General features: G+C 45.1%; 1 protein-coding gene across 1 annotated transcript in view; it reads left to right on the top strand.

The window, feature by feature from the left end:
- Gprk2 (G protein-coupled receptor kinase 2) overlaps positions 1-14,615 on the top strand; it is a 30,574-nt gene extending 15,959 nt beyond the window's left edge. Inside the window, exons 6-11 of the mRNA XM_028308227.1 lie at positions 1,103-1,238; positions 3,854-3,994; positions 5,403-5,606; positions 10,837-11,020; positions 13,422-13,516; positions 14,186-14,615. Coding sequence (XP_028164028.1) covers positions 1,103-1,238; positions 3,854-3,994; positions 5,403-5,606; positions 10,837-11,020; positions 13,422-13,516; positions 14,186-14,269 — 844 coding nt within the window. The 3' untranslated portion in view covers positions 14,270-14,615. The remainder of the gene's footprint in view (positions 1-1,102; positions 1,239-3,853; positions 3,995-5,402; positions 5,607-10,836; positions 11,021-13,421; positions 13,517-14,185) is intronic.
- The last annotated feature ends 3,191 nt before the right edge of the window (positions 14,616-17,806 follow it).

Genomic DNA, 17,806 nt, shown 5'->3' with positions numbered 1-17,806 from the left:
AGCTCAGTCTCATTATATAGGTCAGTAAGGAGAAACAGTTAAGGAGACGCTCGTTGAGGAGTTTACAGCTCAGTAAGGAGACAGCTGAGTAAAGACGTAGCTCAGTACCAGGCTGGAACTAGTCTACGCGGTTCTACGCGGCTAGGTGGTCGACCATCTGCACAAGATGGGCATAGTGTACAGGTAAAGGGTTCAGGGTGCAAACTACATATAAGTAAACTGTAAAGGTTCAGTCAAACCAACGACGCGATCACACGCGATCAGCCGGCGTGCAGCGATGGCGATCAATGCATTGAATCATACATAGGTAGGCACACGGCGTACTAAAGGCAACAACTCTCAGTACAGAGACAAAACATAAAAAAACACAAGCTCAGCAGTAGCATAGAGCAGGGTTTCCCTTTTTTTTTTGCCAAGGAACCCTAATTGATTATACTTTTCCTAGCGGAACCCCCGTACTACTCCGCCCGCACGCCCTGCCCCTCCCTTGTGCGTAAACAAGTCGGTACGCGCGAACAACGTCGGTCACGAAACGTGGGATAATATTTTTTACGGAACCCTTGCGGCCTTTCCACGGAACCCCAGGGTTCCGCGGACCACCTTTCGGGAACCGCTGGCATAGAGACACATCTTAGTACACAGAAGCACAGGGCTGGGGCTGGAGCGAGCGAGGTTCTACGCGGCTCAAGTGGCCTGCGGGCTCGACCACCTGCACAAGATGGGCATAGTGTACAGGTAAAGTACTTCTACACAAGTGGGCAAACAGCACGAGATGTGACAGACTCAGCTCAGTACAGATACTTCCAGCTGTAGGCCGGTTACCAGATATGGTGACTGCGGGCTTGACCACCTGCAAAGGAATGACATCGATTGGGCAGGTACAGAGGTATTGACACAATTACACATGAGGCATGACACTCAGCTCAGTAAGGATATAATGTGTGAAAAACGCGCGTTTTTTATTCTGGTGGTGCACACTGCATTGATCGTTCCCAGAGGAATAGATTATTATCGACCTAACTACCTATAAAATACGATAGTAGCACTATTGTTTTCATATCGACTTTCTCACCATTAAAATAAATCCCATTCTCTTTCACAGAGACTGCAAGCCGGAGAACATCTTACTAGACGACGCGGGTCACGTGCGGATCTCAGACCTGGGACTGGCCGTGGATGTACCGGAGGGCGGCAGCGTGCGCGGCCGCGTCGGCACCGTCGGCTACATGGCGCCAGAGGTACTGCAGGGGACAGGGGATACCACAGGGGACAGGGGACACCACAGGGGACAGGGGACACCACAGGGGACAGGGGACACCACAGAGGACAGGGGACACCCCACAGGGGAGATTCGCTCTAAAGAGGGCAGGGAATGCCCCATAGGGTACAGGGGACATCCTGCCAGCACGGGCCAAGTTGCATCTTATACCTGGGACTGGCTGTGGATGTACCGGAAGGCGGCAGCGTGCGCGGTCGCGTCGGCACCGTCGGCTACATGGCGCCCGAGGTACAACCACAGGGGACAGGGGACGCCCCAAATGGGGGACAGGGGAAACCCAAAGGGTACATTGGACACCCAAAGGGTACAGGGGACAAGAGACACCACACGTACCACATTACATTGGGTAGGGGACATCTTGCTAGCACGGGCCACGGCGCATCACGGACCTAGGGCTGGCCGTAGATATTATGGAGGGTGGCAGCGTCGGCTACATGGCGCGCGAGGTACGTGCTTAAACACGAGCCAAGGCAAGCTTAGATCCTGGCTACACGGGAGGATGCGGCGGGAACGAGAGGTGGGAAAAACTTTTCACACACAGACCAGGGGGGCAGGGGACGCTCACATCCACAGCACGGAGGATGCAAGCCGGGGTCATCTTGGTATACGACGCGGCACCGTGGGCTACATGGTGCCCGAGGTACTGGCAAGGGGCAGGGGTCGCCCAAAGGGTACAGGGGACAAGGGACACCCACACGCACCACATTGGGCAGGGGACATCTTGCTAGCTTGGGCCACGGCGCATCACGGACCTAGGGCTGGCCGTAGATATTATGGAGGGTGGCAGCGTGGGATGGCGCCCTAGATACGTGCTTAAACACGAGCGAAGGCAAGCTTGTAGATCCTGGCTACACAGGAGGATGCGGCGGGAACGAGAGGTGGGAAAAACTTTTCACACACGGGCCAGGGGGGCAGGGGACGCTTACATCCACAGCACGGGGGATGTGAGCCGGGGCTACAATCTACATGACCCCCAAGGTACAAGCAAGGGGCGGTGAACGTGCCAAAGGGGCAGGGGACGCCCTAGAGAGGACAGGGAATGCCCCATAGGGGACAGGGGACGTCCTGCCAGCACGGGCCAAGTTGCATCTTATACCTGGGACTGGCCGTGGATGTATCAGAAGGCGGCAGCGTGCGTGGCCGCGTCGGCACCGTCGGCTACATGGCGCCCGAGGTACAACCACAGGGGACAGGGGACGCCCCAAATGGGGGACAGGGAACACCCCAAATGGGGGACAGTGAACACCCCAAATGGGGGACAGGGAACACCCCAAATGGGGGCAGGGGACACCCAAAGGGTACAGGGGACAAGGGACACCCACACGCACCACATTGGGCAGGGGACATCTTGCTAGTGCGGGCCACGGTGCATCACGGACCTAGGGCTGGCCGTAGATATTATGGAGGGTGGCACCGTCGGCTACATGGCGCCAGAGGTACGTATTTAAACACCAGCCAAGGCAAGCTTAGATCCTGGCTACACGGGAGTTGATGCGGAGGAAACTGGTGGGAAAAGCTTTTCACAGACGGCCCACGGGGGCAGAAGATGCCCCCATCTACAGCACGGAGGATACGAGCCGGGGTCATCTTGGTATACGACGCGGCACCGTGGGCTACATGGCGCCCGAGGTACTGCAACAGGAAGCAGGGGACGCCCTACAGGGGCAAGGGACACCCCACAGGGGGCTGGGGACACCCAAAGGGTACATGGGACACCCAAAGGGTACAGGGGACACCCAAAGGGTACAGGGGACAATGGACACCCACACGCACCACATTGGGCAGGGGACATCTTGCTAGTGCGGGCCACGGTGCATCACGGACCTAGGGCTGGCCGTAGATGTACCGGAGGGTGGCAGCGTGTGCGGCCTCGTCGGCACCGTGAGCTACATGGCGCCCGAAGTATTACAAAGGGGGGACAGGGGACGCTCCTCAGGGGACAGTGGACGCCCCGCAGCGGGCAGGGGACGCTTCACAGTGAGCAGGGGATGCCCCATCCATAAACGTCGGGCTACATAGCGCCCGAGGTAGTACCAGGGGGCAGGTGGTGTCTCATAGGGGGCAGGGGAAGCCCCAAGGGGCACTGGACGCCTCACGTGGGACAAGGGACTTCCCACGGGGGGCGGGGGACACCCTACAGGGGCAAGGGACGCCCCACAGGGGAAGGGGACACTCCACAAGGGACAGGGGATATCCTGCTAGCGCGGGCCACATGCGCATGTCCCCAGCATTGCATAATTAATTATGGTTATCATCAACAGGTCATTTTGTCTCCATTGCAGGAGCACGATGATCTTCAAATTTGGAAGATTTGATCTATTTTCCAGGGGAGCGGGGGATAGCTCTTCCCTTTAATATTAGGGTACCAGAATCCCTCCACTTTTACCTTCATCTTGTATATTTCACCGTAACATTGTGAATTCCGACAAATTATAATCTGACGTAGTTAGATTACAATCTAACCTAACCTAACCCACTATTAGTTTACAATCTCACGCGTTATATTATAAACTGACGGAGTTCACAATTTCGCGTTGACATATATAAACTAATCCATTGTCTATGTGTTTCCAGGTCATAGACAACGAGCGCTACACGTTCAGTCCGGACTGGTTCTCCTTCGGCTGCTTGGTGTATGAGATGATCGAGGGCCGCGCGCCCTTCCGCGCGCGCAAGGAGAAGGTCAAGCGGGAGGAGGTCGACCGCCGGGTCAAGGTCAGTGATGTGCCAAGGGTCAAGGTCAAAATGTGTATCAATTTCCAGCATATTGGAATTGTTTACCTACCTACCTAATTGCAATGAGGGCTATCGTTTTTATACTTAACAGTTGGCACCCCTGACGATTGGCAGGACCTTACTCTACAGTCGCGCCATCTTGATGAGTGCAAATGCGATAGTCCTCCTACCACTTTCGCGCTCACCAGTTGGCGCCACTGTCTTCGCTACTAGCAAGGGACAGGACCTTACTCTACAGTGGCTCCAACTGGTGAGCGCTAAAACGATAGCCCTCATTGCAGAAGGTCACCCTATGAACTTTTATTCAAAGCACCTTGTCAGACAGAGTAAATATTTCTATTGTGAAAACGCTTCTATTACAACTAGATTGGCTAGAATAGTAGTAATGTCAACCTGAAATTGTGAATTCCGTCAGTTTATAATAAAACGAGTGAGATTGTAAACTGTGGGCAGGCCTGGCTCACTCCGCGCGGTACATCCGATAATTACCTACAGCGAAGCGCCCCGCCGGCGGGTATTATATCAGTCGATTGTCACGCGCGCGCTCGTCAGGACGCTGGCGTGCGTTTTAGTATGATTATAATTCTATGATCGAAGTATTATTTAAAAGCGGACATAAAGAGAAATAAATATTGTGCGGCGTTCGGGTGTTTAAATTCGAAAAGTAATCTACCGGATTTATCTTTTTTTTTTCGCTTCCCAAAGATGCTGAAAGGTATGTTGGCCATGTAGGTAATCAATAATTCTTAGGATAGTATAGGAACCTAACCTACTATGACTACTGCTCAGAATGCGTTCGTTCGTTTCAGCCAAATGACGTCCACTGCTGGACAAAGGCCTCTCCCAAGGTTTTCCANCCTACATACGTACCTCATTACAAATGAGTAGATTAATTATTTTTTCACTAGACAGCAACCCTAACAGCGTAAGAAGAGTTTAGAGGCACGCGATAGAAAGAGACAAAACTTGTAGGTGAATAAAATTGTAGGTACGTAGTGCTGTGCGAGCTGAATTCCACTGTATCGCGTCAATTCGCGTCGTAGCAAGACTCGCATTTATTTAAATCGTCTTGCGGAGTAATCCTTCTGTACCTGTACTATTACTTATTCTGTGCTGTGGGTTAGGTTAGATTGTAATTTAACTACGTCAATCTGACGGAATTCACAATTTTAAGGTGACAGTTATAAGCGACGCACATTAATTACGACGCGAAAGTGACGCGCGTTTGTCTCTTGTGGGATACGGAGGGTAAACGTCACTTGTTTTTCTGGAACATTCTTCAGAGAGCGTTCATGTAGCCCTTTCTTTTCGCACTGTAGGTAACTCAAAAGGGTATTTTTGTCCTGCAGATACCTATTATAGCCTAAAAAGTTCCATTTGCTTCCAGCACGAGCAAGAGAAATACTCAAGCAAGTTCAGCGAGTGCGCCCGATCTTTATGCAGCGGGTTGCTATGCAAGTGCGCGGGCGCGCGGCTTGGCTGCGGCGCGGGCCGGCGCGGCGCTCAATTGGTTAAGGCTCATCGGTTCTTCGCGCAATTAAACTTTGCGAGGCTTGAAGCTGGCATGGTGGACGCGCCGTTTGTGCCTGACGTGAGTATTGTAGTCCCTAGTAGTGTTTATTTTCGCAGCAAGGATCAAGAGAACGGTTGGCGCATTGGCGCGGGCGGCGCTTCGCATCCGACGGGACCCTAGTTCAAACCTCAAGGACTCCAGAATTTTTCTAATTTGTTTCAGTATGTATCTGAGATGAAATCTCAAAAATCATAGAAATATGTAAGTAAAAAATGTAAAAAAATATAAAATAATTTTCCATCATAGTGAATTTTCATTGTGGTTAAAAACAAAATCCACAACAGTCAAGAAAAAAGTGTGACGAGAACATCTCGGTGCTTGCTTCAAGTATCAAACTGGTTAAGACGCAGGGGTTCCTTCGAGAAACGTTATCCAAACTTTCGAATGATGCCATCCCTCTCACGCAAAGCGCAATGCCAGCATGAGTGACAGTGACATATAGACCCGAAACTACTGAGTAGCTAGTTCTTCGTATACGCTTCCTATACGCGGACGCATGCCTGGGTTACCATGCAAGGTTACGTGGAGTAAGCTGTGTAAGGTAAGCAGTAAGTAGCAAACTGACCAAGACTCAAGACGCTTGGATTCTTTGAATCAACACTCAAGACACTAGTTCTCTGTGCGCTCGCTATGCAGCGGGTTGCTATGCAAGTGTGCCGGCGCGCGGCTGGGCTGCGGCGCGGGCCGGCGCGGCGCTCAACTGGTTAAGGCTCATCGGTTCTTCGCGCAATTAAACTTTGCGAGGCTTGAAGCTGGCATGGTGGACGCGCCGTTTGTGCCTGACGTGAGTACAAGAGATGCTTAGTTTCGCAGCTAGGATCAAGAGGTCGGTTGGCGCATTGGCGCGGACGGCGCTCCGCATCCGACGGGACCCTAGTTCAAACCTCAAGGTCGCCAGGATTTTTCTAATTTGTTTCAGGGTGTATTTAAGATGAAATCTCAAGAATCATGAAAATAAATAAAATGTAAGAAAATAAAAAATAATTTTCCATCATAGTGAATGTTCATTGTAGCTAAAAACAATGCCACAAAAGCCTAAAAAAAGTGTGACGTGGAACATCTTGGTGCTTGCTGCAAGTATCAAACTGGTTAAGACACTGCTGGGTTATAGATGACCCACGCTGAACTGTCCCGCCAAATTCAATGACAGGGGGGCGCTACCATCGTTCAACTATATGGTTTCCAACATGGCAAAAATCTGAACCAGCGATCCGGTATTGACGGTGGCGCCCCACTGTCAATGTCATCGACAGGACAGTCCAGTATTTTGGAACTATACGTTGAAAAACGTTATCCAAACTTTCGAATGATGCTATCCCTCTCACGCAAAGCGAAATACCAGCATGAGTGACAGTGACAGATAGACCCGAAACTTCTGGCTCAACTGGTTAAGGCTCATCGGTTCTTCGCGCAGTTGAACTTCGCCAGGCTTGAAGCTGGCATGGTGGACGCGCCGTTTGTGCCTGACGTAAGTAGAAAGAGATAGTGGAGCGTAATTTCGCGGCTAGGATTAAGCGGCCAGTTGGCGCATTGGCGCGGGCGGCGCTTCGCATCCGACGGGACCGTAGTGTTCAAACCTCAAGGACACCAGGATTTTTGTAATTTGTTTCAGTATCTATCTGAGATGAAATCTAAAAAATCATAGAAATATGTAAGTAAAAAATGTAAAAAAATAAAAAATAATTTTCCATCATAGTGAATGTTCATTGTAGCTAAAATCAAAGCTGCAAAAGTCAAGAAAAAAAAAATTACGAGAACATCTTGGTGCTTGCTTCAAGTATCAAACTGGTTATGACACTGTAGGATTACTTCGAGAAACGTTATTCAAACTTACTAATGATGCTATCCCTCTCACGCAAAGCGAAATGCCAGCATGAGTGACAGTGACAGATAGATCCAAAATTACGCGGGGCATGCCTGAGCTGCGATGAAAGGTTAAATTACGTCAAGTTGCTGTAAGTAGGATAAGTAGTAGTAGCAAACTGATACTCAAGACACTGGATCCTTTGAATCAACACTCAAGACACTAGTTCTCTGTGCGCTCGCTATGCAGCGGGTTGCTATGCAAGTGCGCGGGCGCGCGGCTGGGCTGCGGCGCGGGCCGGCGCGGCGCTCAACTGGTTAAGGCGCATCGGTTCTTCGCGCAGTTGAACTTCGCCAGGCTTGAAGCTGGCATGGTGGACGCGCCGTTTGTGCCCGACGTAAGTGTAGCGTAGTTTCGCAGATGGAGTTAAGGGACTGGTTGGCGCATTGGCGCGGACGGCGCTTCGCATCCGACGGGACCCCAGTTCAAACCTCAAGGACACCAGCATTTTTGTAATTTGTTTCAGTATGTATCTGAGATGACGTTTGGGGTTGAGACTATGGGACCATGGGGTCCAAGCGCTCGTTCCTTTTATAAGGAACTGGCAAAGAGGCTCACCGAGGTGACCGGTGATCAAAAGGCTGGCAGCTATTTTGGTCAGAGAATTAGCCTGGCCATTCAACGTGGCAATGCTGCCAGCCTTTTGGGCACGATTCCTGACTGCGGCGCTGGGGGTGAAGTATTTTTTATTTTGTAAATAGTTTTTATCATTAGTAATTTTTAAATTTTAGTTTTTAGTCATTTTAAGTTAATGTAATATTATAAAATTTATTCTCTCATAAAAAATATAATTAAAATTACATAAAAAAAAAAATCCGTCATAGTGAATGTTCATTGTAGCTAAAAACAATGCCACAAAAAAGTGTGACGAGAACATCTTGGTGCTTGCTTCAAGTATCAAACTGGTTAAGACACTACAGGGAAAAAACTCGGAAAAACGTTATCCCTCTCACGCAAAGCGAAATGCCAGCATGAGTGACAGCAACAGATAGACGCGAAACTTCTGAGTAGCTAGTTCTTCGTAAGCGCTTGCTATGCGAGTGTAAGGTTAGTAGTAAGTAGTAAACTGATCAAGGCTCCAAGACATTGGATTCTTTGAATCAACACTCAAGACACTAGTTCTCTGTGCGCTCGCTATGCAGCGGGTAGCTATGCAAGTGCGCCGGCGCGCGGTTGGGCTGCGGCGCGGGCCGGCGCGGCGCTCAACTGGTTAAGGCTCATCGGTTCTTCGCGCAGTTGAACTTTGCGAGGCTTGAAGCTGGCATGGTGGACGCGCCGTTTGTGCCTGACGTAAGTAGAAAGAGATAGTGGAGCGTAGTTTCGCAGCTAAGATCAAGCGGCCGGTTGGCGCATTGGCGCGGACGGCGCTCCACATCCGACGGGACCCCAGTTCAAACCTCAAGGACTCCAGGATTTTTCTAATTTGTTTCAGTGTGTGTTTAAGATGAAATCTCAAGAATCATAAAAATAAATAAAAATATAAAAAATAATTTTCCATCATAGTGAATTTTCATTGTGGTTAAAAACAAAATCCACCAAAGTCAAGAAAAAAGTGTGACTTCTCGTAATCATGATGCTTGCTGCAAGTATCAAACTGTTTAAGACGCAAGGTTACTTCGAGAAACGTTATTCAAACTATCGAATGATGCCATCCCTCTTATAGTTCCAAAATACTGGACTGTCCTGTCGATGACATTGACAGTGGGGCGCCACCGTCAATACCGGATCGCTGGTTCAGATTTTTGCCATGTTGGAAACCATATAGTTGAACGATGGTAGCGCCCCCCTGTCATTGAGTTTGGCGGGACAGTTCAGCGTGGGTCATCTATACGCAAAGCGAGATGTCAGCACGAGTGACAAGTGACAGATCGATCCGAAACTACGCGGGGCATGCCTGAGCTGCGATGAAAGGTTAACTTACGTGGAGTTGTGTTGTAAGTAAGGTAAGCAGTAAAGTAGCAAACCGATACTCAAGACACTGGATCCTTTGAATCAACACTCAAGACACTAGTCTCTGTGCGCTATGCAGCGGGTTGCTATGCAAGTGCGCGGGCGCTCAACTGGTTAAGGCGCATCGGTTCTTCGCGCAGTTGAACTTTGCGAGACTTGAAGCTGGCATGGTGGACGCGCCGTTTGTGCCCGACGTAAGTGTAGCGTAGTTTCGCAGCTGTTGCTGGGTGGCGATTTGGCGCAACGGCGCGGAAGGCGCTCCGCATCCGACGGGACCGTAGTTCAAACCTCAAGGACGCCAGGATTTTTCTAATTTGTCTCAGCATGTTTCTATGATGAAATACCAAAATTCATATTATAAATAATTAAAAAGTAAAAAAATTTTAAAAAATAATTTTCTATTATAGTGAATGTGCGTTATAGCTAAAAAAAGTATGACCTTAAGCATCTTGGTGCTTGCTGCAAGTATCAAACTGGTTAATAAAGACACAGCAAGCAAGGGTTACTTCGAGAAACGTTATTCAAACTTTCGAATGATGCTATCCCTCTCACGCAAAGCAACATGCCAGCATGAGTGACATATTGGAAGGCTGGACTAGATTGCTACGTGAATTAGTAAAAATCGAGGGAGAGAATTTACTGGAATACCCCTCCCCATGAACACAAACAAAAAAGCAAGACAAAACATCTGATTATGACCTAAGTCGATTGCAGATATAAAAAGGGAAAAAAATGTGTGACAGTGACAGACAGACCCGAAACTTTAGTAGCCCTACTAAGTTCATCGTATGCGCTTGCTATGAAGCGGGTTAAGGCGCACCGCTTTTCGCGCAGTTGAACTCTGCGAGGCTTGAAGCGGGCATGGTGGACGCGCCGTTTGTGCCCGATGTAAGTGTAGTGTAGTTTCGCAGATGGAGTTAAGGGACAGGTTGGCGCTTTGGCGCGGGCGGCGCGCCGCATCCTACGGGACCCTAGTTCAAACCTCAAGGATTCCAGGATTTTTCTAATTTAGCATTCGTGTAATGGGGGGTGAATGGTTTATAGATTTGTCACTTCTTCACTTCACCAGCCGATGTTATGTAATGTCCCGATCAACAGAAGATTATAGTCCTTCTCACCTAAGCACTCGATTTACTATAATTATGGATGGGATCTTTGCGGATGAGGGGGGATAAATTAAGGTATAGGGAAGCACAAAAGATCCCACTGGGTCGCCGTGCACTGCGCCCATGCGCGGCCCTCTAGATAAGATAAGATAATGTCCCGATCTGTTGGTAAGGCAAGCTTGCGACGTGTTTAAATGGCCTAACTTAAACTGATAATTATTTTAATTTGATTGACTTGAAAATGACTTATCCATTATTAGGCAAGATCCCTGTATCCTGTATTTTTTCCCAACTGCTTTAAACTTACAATCAAATTATTGCATTACAGCCGCACGCGGTGTACGCCAAAGACGTGCTCGACATCGAGCAGTTTTCCACCGTGAAGGGCGTCAACTTGGACGCGGCCGACGACACCTTCTACGGCAAGTTCAACACCGGCTCCGTCAGCATCCCGTGGCAGGCCGAGATGATCGAGACAGGCTGCTTCACCGAACTCAATGTCTTCGCGAGAGGTGAGCACGACACTACGCTTTTTTTTCGTTTGTTAGTCGTATACCTCGAAATCAAAAAATCCTTGTTAGTCCAGTAGAATTAGCTTTTAAATCGGAAATAATTCCTACAAAAGATTTTATTGTTTTAATGGCTTCATTGGTTGCCCATTAAGACTCTCCTAAGTTTTCGACTTCGACGGAGTTGTGCTTAAGTGGTGGGGGCCCCCGAAAGGGGCATTTTTTCGGTTTTCCGGTTATACCGCGTAAAGGACTTACCCTATCAAAAAGTGGTCTTCATGACGGTTGAAGGGCACTTAATCCTGCATTGAATAAGACCAAATTCATATGTTTTGGACAAACCGTTCTCGCGCTAAAGTTCGGCAAAGTAGAAAATATACGTATAATTAATTATATTCAAACATTCTCTCAATTGTTTTTTATAAGATGGTAAGGAAGAATTAAAAATGTCAATCGTGTTAAACCTATTATTATATTCCTTACAAGATCTAGGTACAAAACTGTTGCTAGCATAATTAGTCCTAGTGAGAGAAATAGAAAAAAGTTTTGTAGAACGCGAACTCGTCCGAGGGCACCTAAAACTAATATTACTTAACAAAAAAGAGGAGTCAACATGGTTATTTAAAACTTTGTAGAGAAAGACTTGGTCTTTCTCAATGCGACGGTCTAAAAGAAATGGTACATTAGGAAGTGTTCCGCCAAACTTATCAGCTTTGTAACGTAAGTGTTTTTCAAACTTTTTGTTAATTTTTTCTATTGAGTCAATGAAGCCATTAAAGCAAAAAAATCTTTTGTAGGAATTATTTCCGATTTAATCAATTTTTGTGTTTAATTCTACTGGCCTATAACGTCTGTCCTGAGCTTGAGCTACGACAAAAGGGCTAAAAGCAAATCAATCAAAACTTTTCTCAAACTTCATCAGGTGCAGATTTTGCCTCTTATGATCCTCGCTTAGCAAACATTTCGAACGCGCTCCGATTAAGACATCTGCGCTTAACTTACAGAGCGATTTGCACCCAAGCCTGCCACTGTTTTTTCTTCGCGATGGATGCGTGTCTAGTGAGTTTAAGAAATAAGAAGTCTAGTGTTACTCACTAGACTTCTTATTACTCACTAGGCGTTATTGCATTATCGCAAGCCATCCGGGCTTGCTTACAGAAAAAACATGGTCACCCGCCCGTCAACCAATCGCAGATTGCGCAGAGGCTGCGGGCTCACGGCTCAGGCTCGCTATTAAACGAAACTGAATTTAATAATGTATAACTTCATTGACACAACATTATTATAACAGTAGGTACAGGACTATGAAATGGTAGGATATTATGCCAACAAACACATTATATTATCTATTAATTTTTTTTTAATTATTGTCGACCGNAATTTTTTAACTTCATCGCAATGTTTTAACATATTTTAAGTAAAACTTCCTCGATTTTTGTTAAGATTGAAGCAAGGATCACTCAATCCACATGCACATTTTGGTGTAGTGGTTCGAAACGGACTACTATTCCGGAGGTAGCGGGTTCCATTCCCGCACAGTACAAACATTTGTGTGCATGAACATATTTGTTTGTATCGGACTGGGTGTTTTCTATCTTATAATATGTAGGTATGTATTTACAAAAAAATTGTATTTAAGAATATGTTTGTTTATATCCGTTGTCTAGTACCCATAGTACAAGCTTTGATTAGTTTGGGACTAGAAGCTCAGTGTAAAATGTCCAAGGATATTTATTATTTATTTATTATGGGCTGGGGTGGTGGCGTAGTGAGGCGGGTCGTTACATTTCCTCTAATATGGTCGAGTGAAGCGATGGCTGGTTCACTCGTCATGTCTGTGAACAGGCGCTGCTTTCGGGGACTGGTCAATCGCAAGTTATTCCAATTTATGTATGCGAGTCATTTCTACTAGTATTTAAGTAATCTGTAAGTCTACATATTAGCACGTCACTACCTTGTTTAATATACCACGCAATTTTGTATACCCATTCTTATAAGATACCCTATACAAGAACGCATGGTAAATTCAGTGAACTGCTCCTGAATCGAATGTACCTACTACTGCTATTTATTTATNTCATTTTCGTTTTCGTTTTCGGCCGAAAATGAGACTGCAGCCGAAGCTTCGTTTTCGTTTCCGTTTTCGGCTGAAATCCATATTCGGTCGGACACTAATATTAACCGGCAGACAGTGGTGACTGAGTTTGTTGCGGCGCTTCTTCTCAGCACTTGCCAAATGTTGGTCTCGAAGCGCTGGTAGGGTAAAAATGAGACATGTAGAGGCTCCTTAAGAGCAAAATGACGATTTGTAAGAACTATTTATTAGTCTAAACAAATAAAGAAATTTTGACTTTGACTTTTGACTTTGATTAATAAACATGAGTATGTGCATGTTTCTCCGCAGGCGAGAACGGCGAGGAGCAGGCGCCGCCGGACCTGACTTTAGCGCCCGCCGCGCCGCCGCCCGACGATACCGGCTGCTTCCTCTTCGCACGACGGGTGAGCATTCTCGAATAGCGCCAGTTAAAAAACTCGCTAGTAGCGCCATATGTAGTCACGAGCGATCAAAGGCGACTGAAATATCGACCTATTGGAGTAATTTTTCAAGACTACATTATTTCACTTGGCAATCTCTAAAATACTTTTCCTTAATTACTAGGGCCTAGAAAGTTACAAAGAAAGACAGAAGAAATGTTTGTTCAATATCACCGACAATACATTTAAGTTCAGTGTTATTAAAGCGGCGGTTTGCAACGACTTATTGACGTTATGCAACGTATAAGCAGAGTAAATACAAATGAGTAGGTCATCTTTATAGAAACGCACCGAGCGCGGTTTGTATGTGACAAAATTTAGCGGGGAGTCAGGCGTGGTTGCGCCGAATTTTGTTGGCGCGCTCACATACAAACCGCGCCCGTGCGTTTCAATGAAGATGACTTACTCTGGTATAAGCGACAGTTCACTTAACAGGCGTTTTGTTATCATAGGGGTCACTTAAAAATTAGGGATTGATGGTGAAAACGTGTACAGTTTTTTTGTGCAAAAGTATAAATAAATAAATAAAACGAGCAGTCGGTTTTCGTTTCGGTCGCTTATCTGTAGCAGCGTGAACCGCCGCCTTTAGAATTATCGGCATTATTGGTTTGCACTACATTGAATGGTTCGCAGGTGCTGTGTCCCCAAAAGAAGATTCCGCCGCGCCTTCGACCCGTGCCCGTGCCAGACCATCTGCTGCCGCCGCCGTCCAGCTGACCGACCGGCCACGACACGACACACGTCACGACACAACGCGACCCGTGATCAGAGGCACGCGCCGCCACGACACGACGCCGACCCGTGATCAAAGGTAGACTTGCGTGTTCTTTGACGTTTCTTCACGAAGTTTTCTTGTTTGACAGATAAATGTTGTGGAAGGAAAATAGAGGAAAATTGTTTTTTGGTTAAAACAAAGCGACTGCCACAAGGAACATACACAGTTCCGCAATGTGAGGCTGGGTTGCACCATCTTACTGTAGGTATAAAAAATGTCAAAAGTCTTTCAAACTCCATAAAAAAGCACAGGTAATCGATCTAGTTACGTTCAAAGTTAGATGGTGCAACTGAGGAACTCAGCAGCAGTCGAAAGGTAGAATTTACAGTAACAAATTATTATTATTAATTTATGCAACATATAGCAAGAAGAAAAAGATAAAAAGTTTGTTATAGCAGACAATTGTAAAGTCACAAATGTACAGTCGCAGAATGAAAAGGTTCGTCACCTTAGTGTCGGTTTTCGCTTGCACTAGGTACTGTAAGAGTCAAACCTGCCAACATAACCGTGCAAGAAACATTGCTGCTAACATTTAAATAAATATGACATTTGCTAACGAATAAGGTTTTGCTTGTTTATTNTGCACTGTGTAATAACATTTGCTAACCAATAATTTAAATAAGCGTGTCTTAAATGCTCGAATAGGAATAAATTCAAAAAGATATATCTTTCTTATGTCTTGAAGATTAACGTAGATACTAGTTTTATGAATTTTCTACAACAGTGCTGATCCTCATTTTAATCTTTTTGTCTAAAAACGGAAAGTCCGTCTAATCTGATTTCTTGATCAAACTTTGGCAGTCTCATTTTGACAGCTCCTAAAAATACGTCAATTGACTGTCATTAAGTGACTTTCACATTAGGTTTTTTATGGCAGACATGATAAGAACGTCATTATTTTATTGAATTATTTTCAAATTTTTTATCAGTTCTGTAATCAGTTGATAAAGCAATTAAAAAGATGTTATTATTAGCGGTCATGTCGGTTTGAAAGTACGAAAGAGCATTAATTCATTTCGGACATCACAGCAACATAGACGACAAAAATCATAGACTCATATCAGTCAAAACCCCTTTTGACTATTGCCCTTGGTCAATATCACTTACTGATTTTCGCAGTCAAAAGTGGTTTTGACCGATGTTATGAGTTTTGACTGTAACAGATACACTTAACCGCTTGAGTCCCAGACGGCATTAATTAATGTCATAACAATTGATTATCTATTGTGTCTAGATTCGCGGGCCTTGAAGAAATAAAATAGAAGAAAATTCCCTGTTTGCATGATTTCCAATGTGTATTTTACCGCGAATATTCCCCGCAGGTGCTGTGTCCCCAAAAGAAGATTCCGCCGCGTCTCCGGCCCGTGCCCGTGCCCGACCATCTGCTGCCTCCTCCCTCCAGCTGACCGACCGGCCACGACGCGACGCACGACGACCCGTGATCACAGGTGATGAGACAGACGAATGTGTCAGGAAATGGAAGGAAACTACTTTATTTGGTTAATACGAAGGTAAAACGCTGTTCAAAAAGCTGTAGCTACTCCGAATCAGGGATGTTATGGATATCCGTAACCCTAATCGAAATTTTTGGATATCCGAAATAAAAAAATATCCGAAACCGTAACTGTAACCGATTCAAAAGTTTCGGATAGTTTCGTATGTAGGCAGTTTCAATTGTTTTTTGTATAGCATTATTATGTAAAGGCATAACAACCTGATTTACCTTTATAATGCCATCTAGTATCAATTTTTAATTTTTATTACTTTTTATTCGATGTTAAGTGTGCGGCCATGAATGAACCGTGTTGGACAACTATTGCAAATTGCATTCTAAGGCACCGGTATAATATTATTCCTATATCCGTAACCGTATCCATAACCGAAATTACATATCCATAACATCCCTACTCCGAATTGATATTTACGTAGTTTCGAATCTGTCTCCGCCATCTCTCTTTACGTGAGAGTGGCAGAATTCGAAGCTTCGGATAACGTTTTATGGAGTAACGCAGTTAGTAATCAAATTAACTATTCATATTAATTTATTCGCTGTAAACCAACAAGAATAGGTACAACAAATTTGACAGTTGGCATTGTAAAATCGGCATTGTAGGTCGCGCAACGAAAGTTGAAGCGAGCACATACTCCGACTGATGTAATATTTGAATACAAAACGCACAGATCAATCGGAATACCCAAGACGTCAGCGCCACAAGTGGATATTTTTGTTGTAAGATAAAATTTTCGCGTTCCATTTAATTAAAATAGATAAACACGGGTCACATCTTTGCTTGTGATGATCGCCTCAACTCTTGCTGCGCGACCTATACAAATGGCAGTTGTAAAGTCACAAATGTACCTTTTTACAACATTGTAAAAAGTGGATTTTAAGCGGGATAATCCGTATGAAAAAAAAATAGAAACCACAGCATAAATGTCCAAAAATATCAATAATACCGTATATTTTATTAAGTTCGTTTCCGTTTTTATGCCACTCAAACATCTTTGCAAGTTAAATAAAATCTAGGAAACGTCTAAGAATATGGCTGTCTTCGAGTGATCGAATCGCAAGTTTTTGTACTATAATTTCTAGGCTATGGAGTAATGTTCACGCCATAGATTTCTGCTCACGGATCCGACCAACTGTGGGTCACTCGAATAAGTATTGGACGGGCAAAGATTGAACTGATCACTTACTAAATAGTTAAATATTAGTTCAGTGTTTCCTGTATGGATCTACCGTAAAGAAACTAAATGCCTAGACACACTATGTGACCAGATACTCAAGCGAAACACGCACTTGACCCAAACTAATGCGCAAGCCAAATTGTTTGCTATTCAAAACAGATAAGGCGCAAGTTGGTTTGCTCTAAAGATGAATTATGATCGAAAGGGGGGTGGGAAGCTAACACTTAATGTGACGAAATGAAATCAGGAAATGTATAATGCTCAGACGAAAATCCTTCTTATTATAAACCTCTTACAATATTTTTTGACATGAACAAGCCTTGAGAGAGTAAAAATGTATGGTTTCGGGGTTGTATTTGGAGCGGCACTTTATTTTACACAGCAAAATTGTTTTATTTCACAATTCAATATGAAAAAGTCTGCAATTTGAAGCAAATGTCCAAAAAAACATAATTTTGATAGTAACTAAGCGAACGTAAGATTTATAAGGATAGTGCACTGCAAAGTTTTCATAAGTACAAATTAGAATTAATTTTTAATTCATTCATATGCTTAAACGGTTACCAGCAATTTCTCTAAAATTNCTAAAATCATGTTATTTCTACAATGCATTAAGATAACTTTATTATAAGTTTAAAAACTGGATTATGGAAAAAATTGGTAGATCGCAAACGTGTTGAAAGAAAATTAAAAAAAAATAGTTTTCTCAAAAGATCATTTTGAAATTCATAAAATACTAATAAAAATACAAAAAATATTAATATTACAAAGAAAAAAAAATATTCACACTT

The sequence above is a fragment of the Ostrinia furnacalis genome, unplaced genomic scaffold (genome assembly GCF_004193835.3).
Source record: "Ostrinia furnacalis isolate ACB-3 unplaced genomic scaffold, ASM419383v2 OfSCF2396, whole genome shotgun sequence".
Taxonomy (NCBI): Eukaryota; Metazoa; Arthropoda; class Insecta; order Lepidoptera; family Crambidae; genus Ostrinia; species Ostrinia furnacalis.
This window is presented reverse-complemented; position numbering and strand designations above follow the sequence as displayed.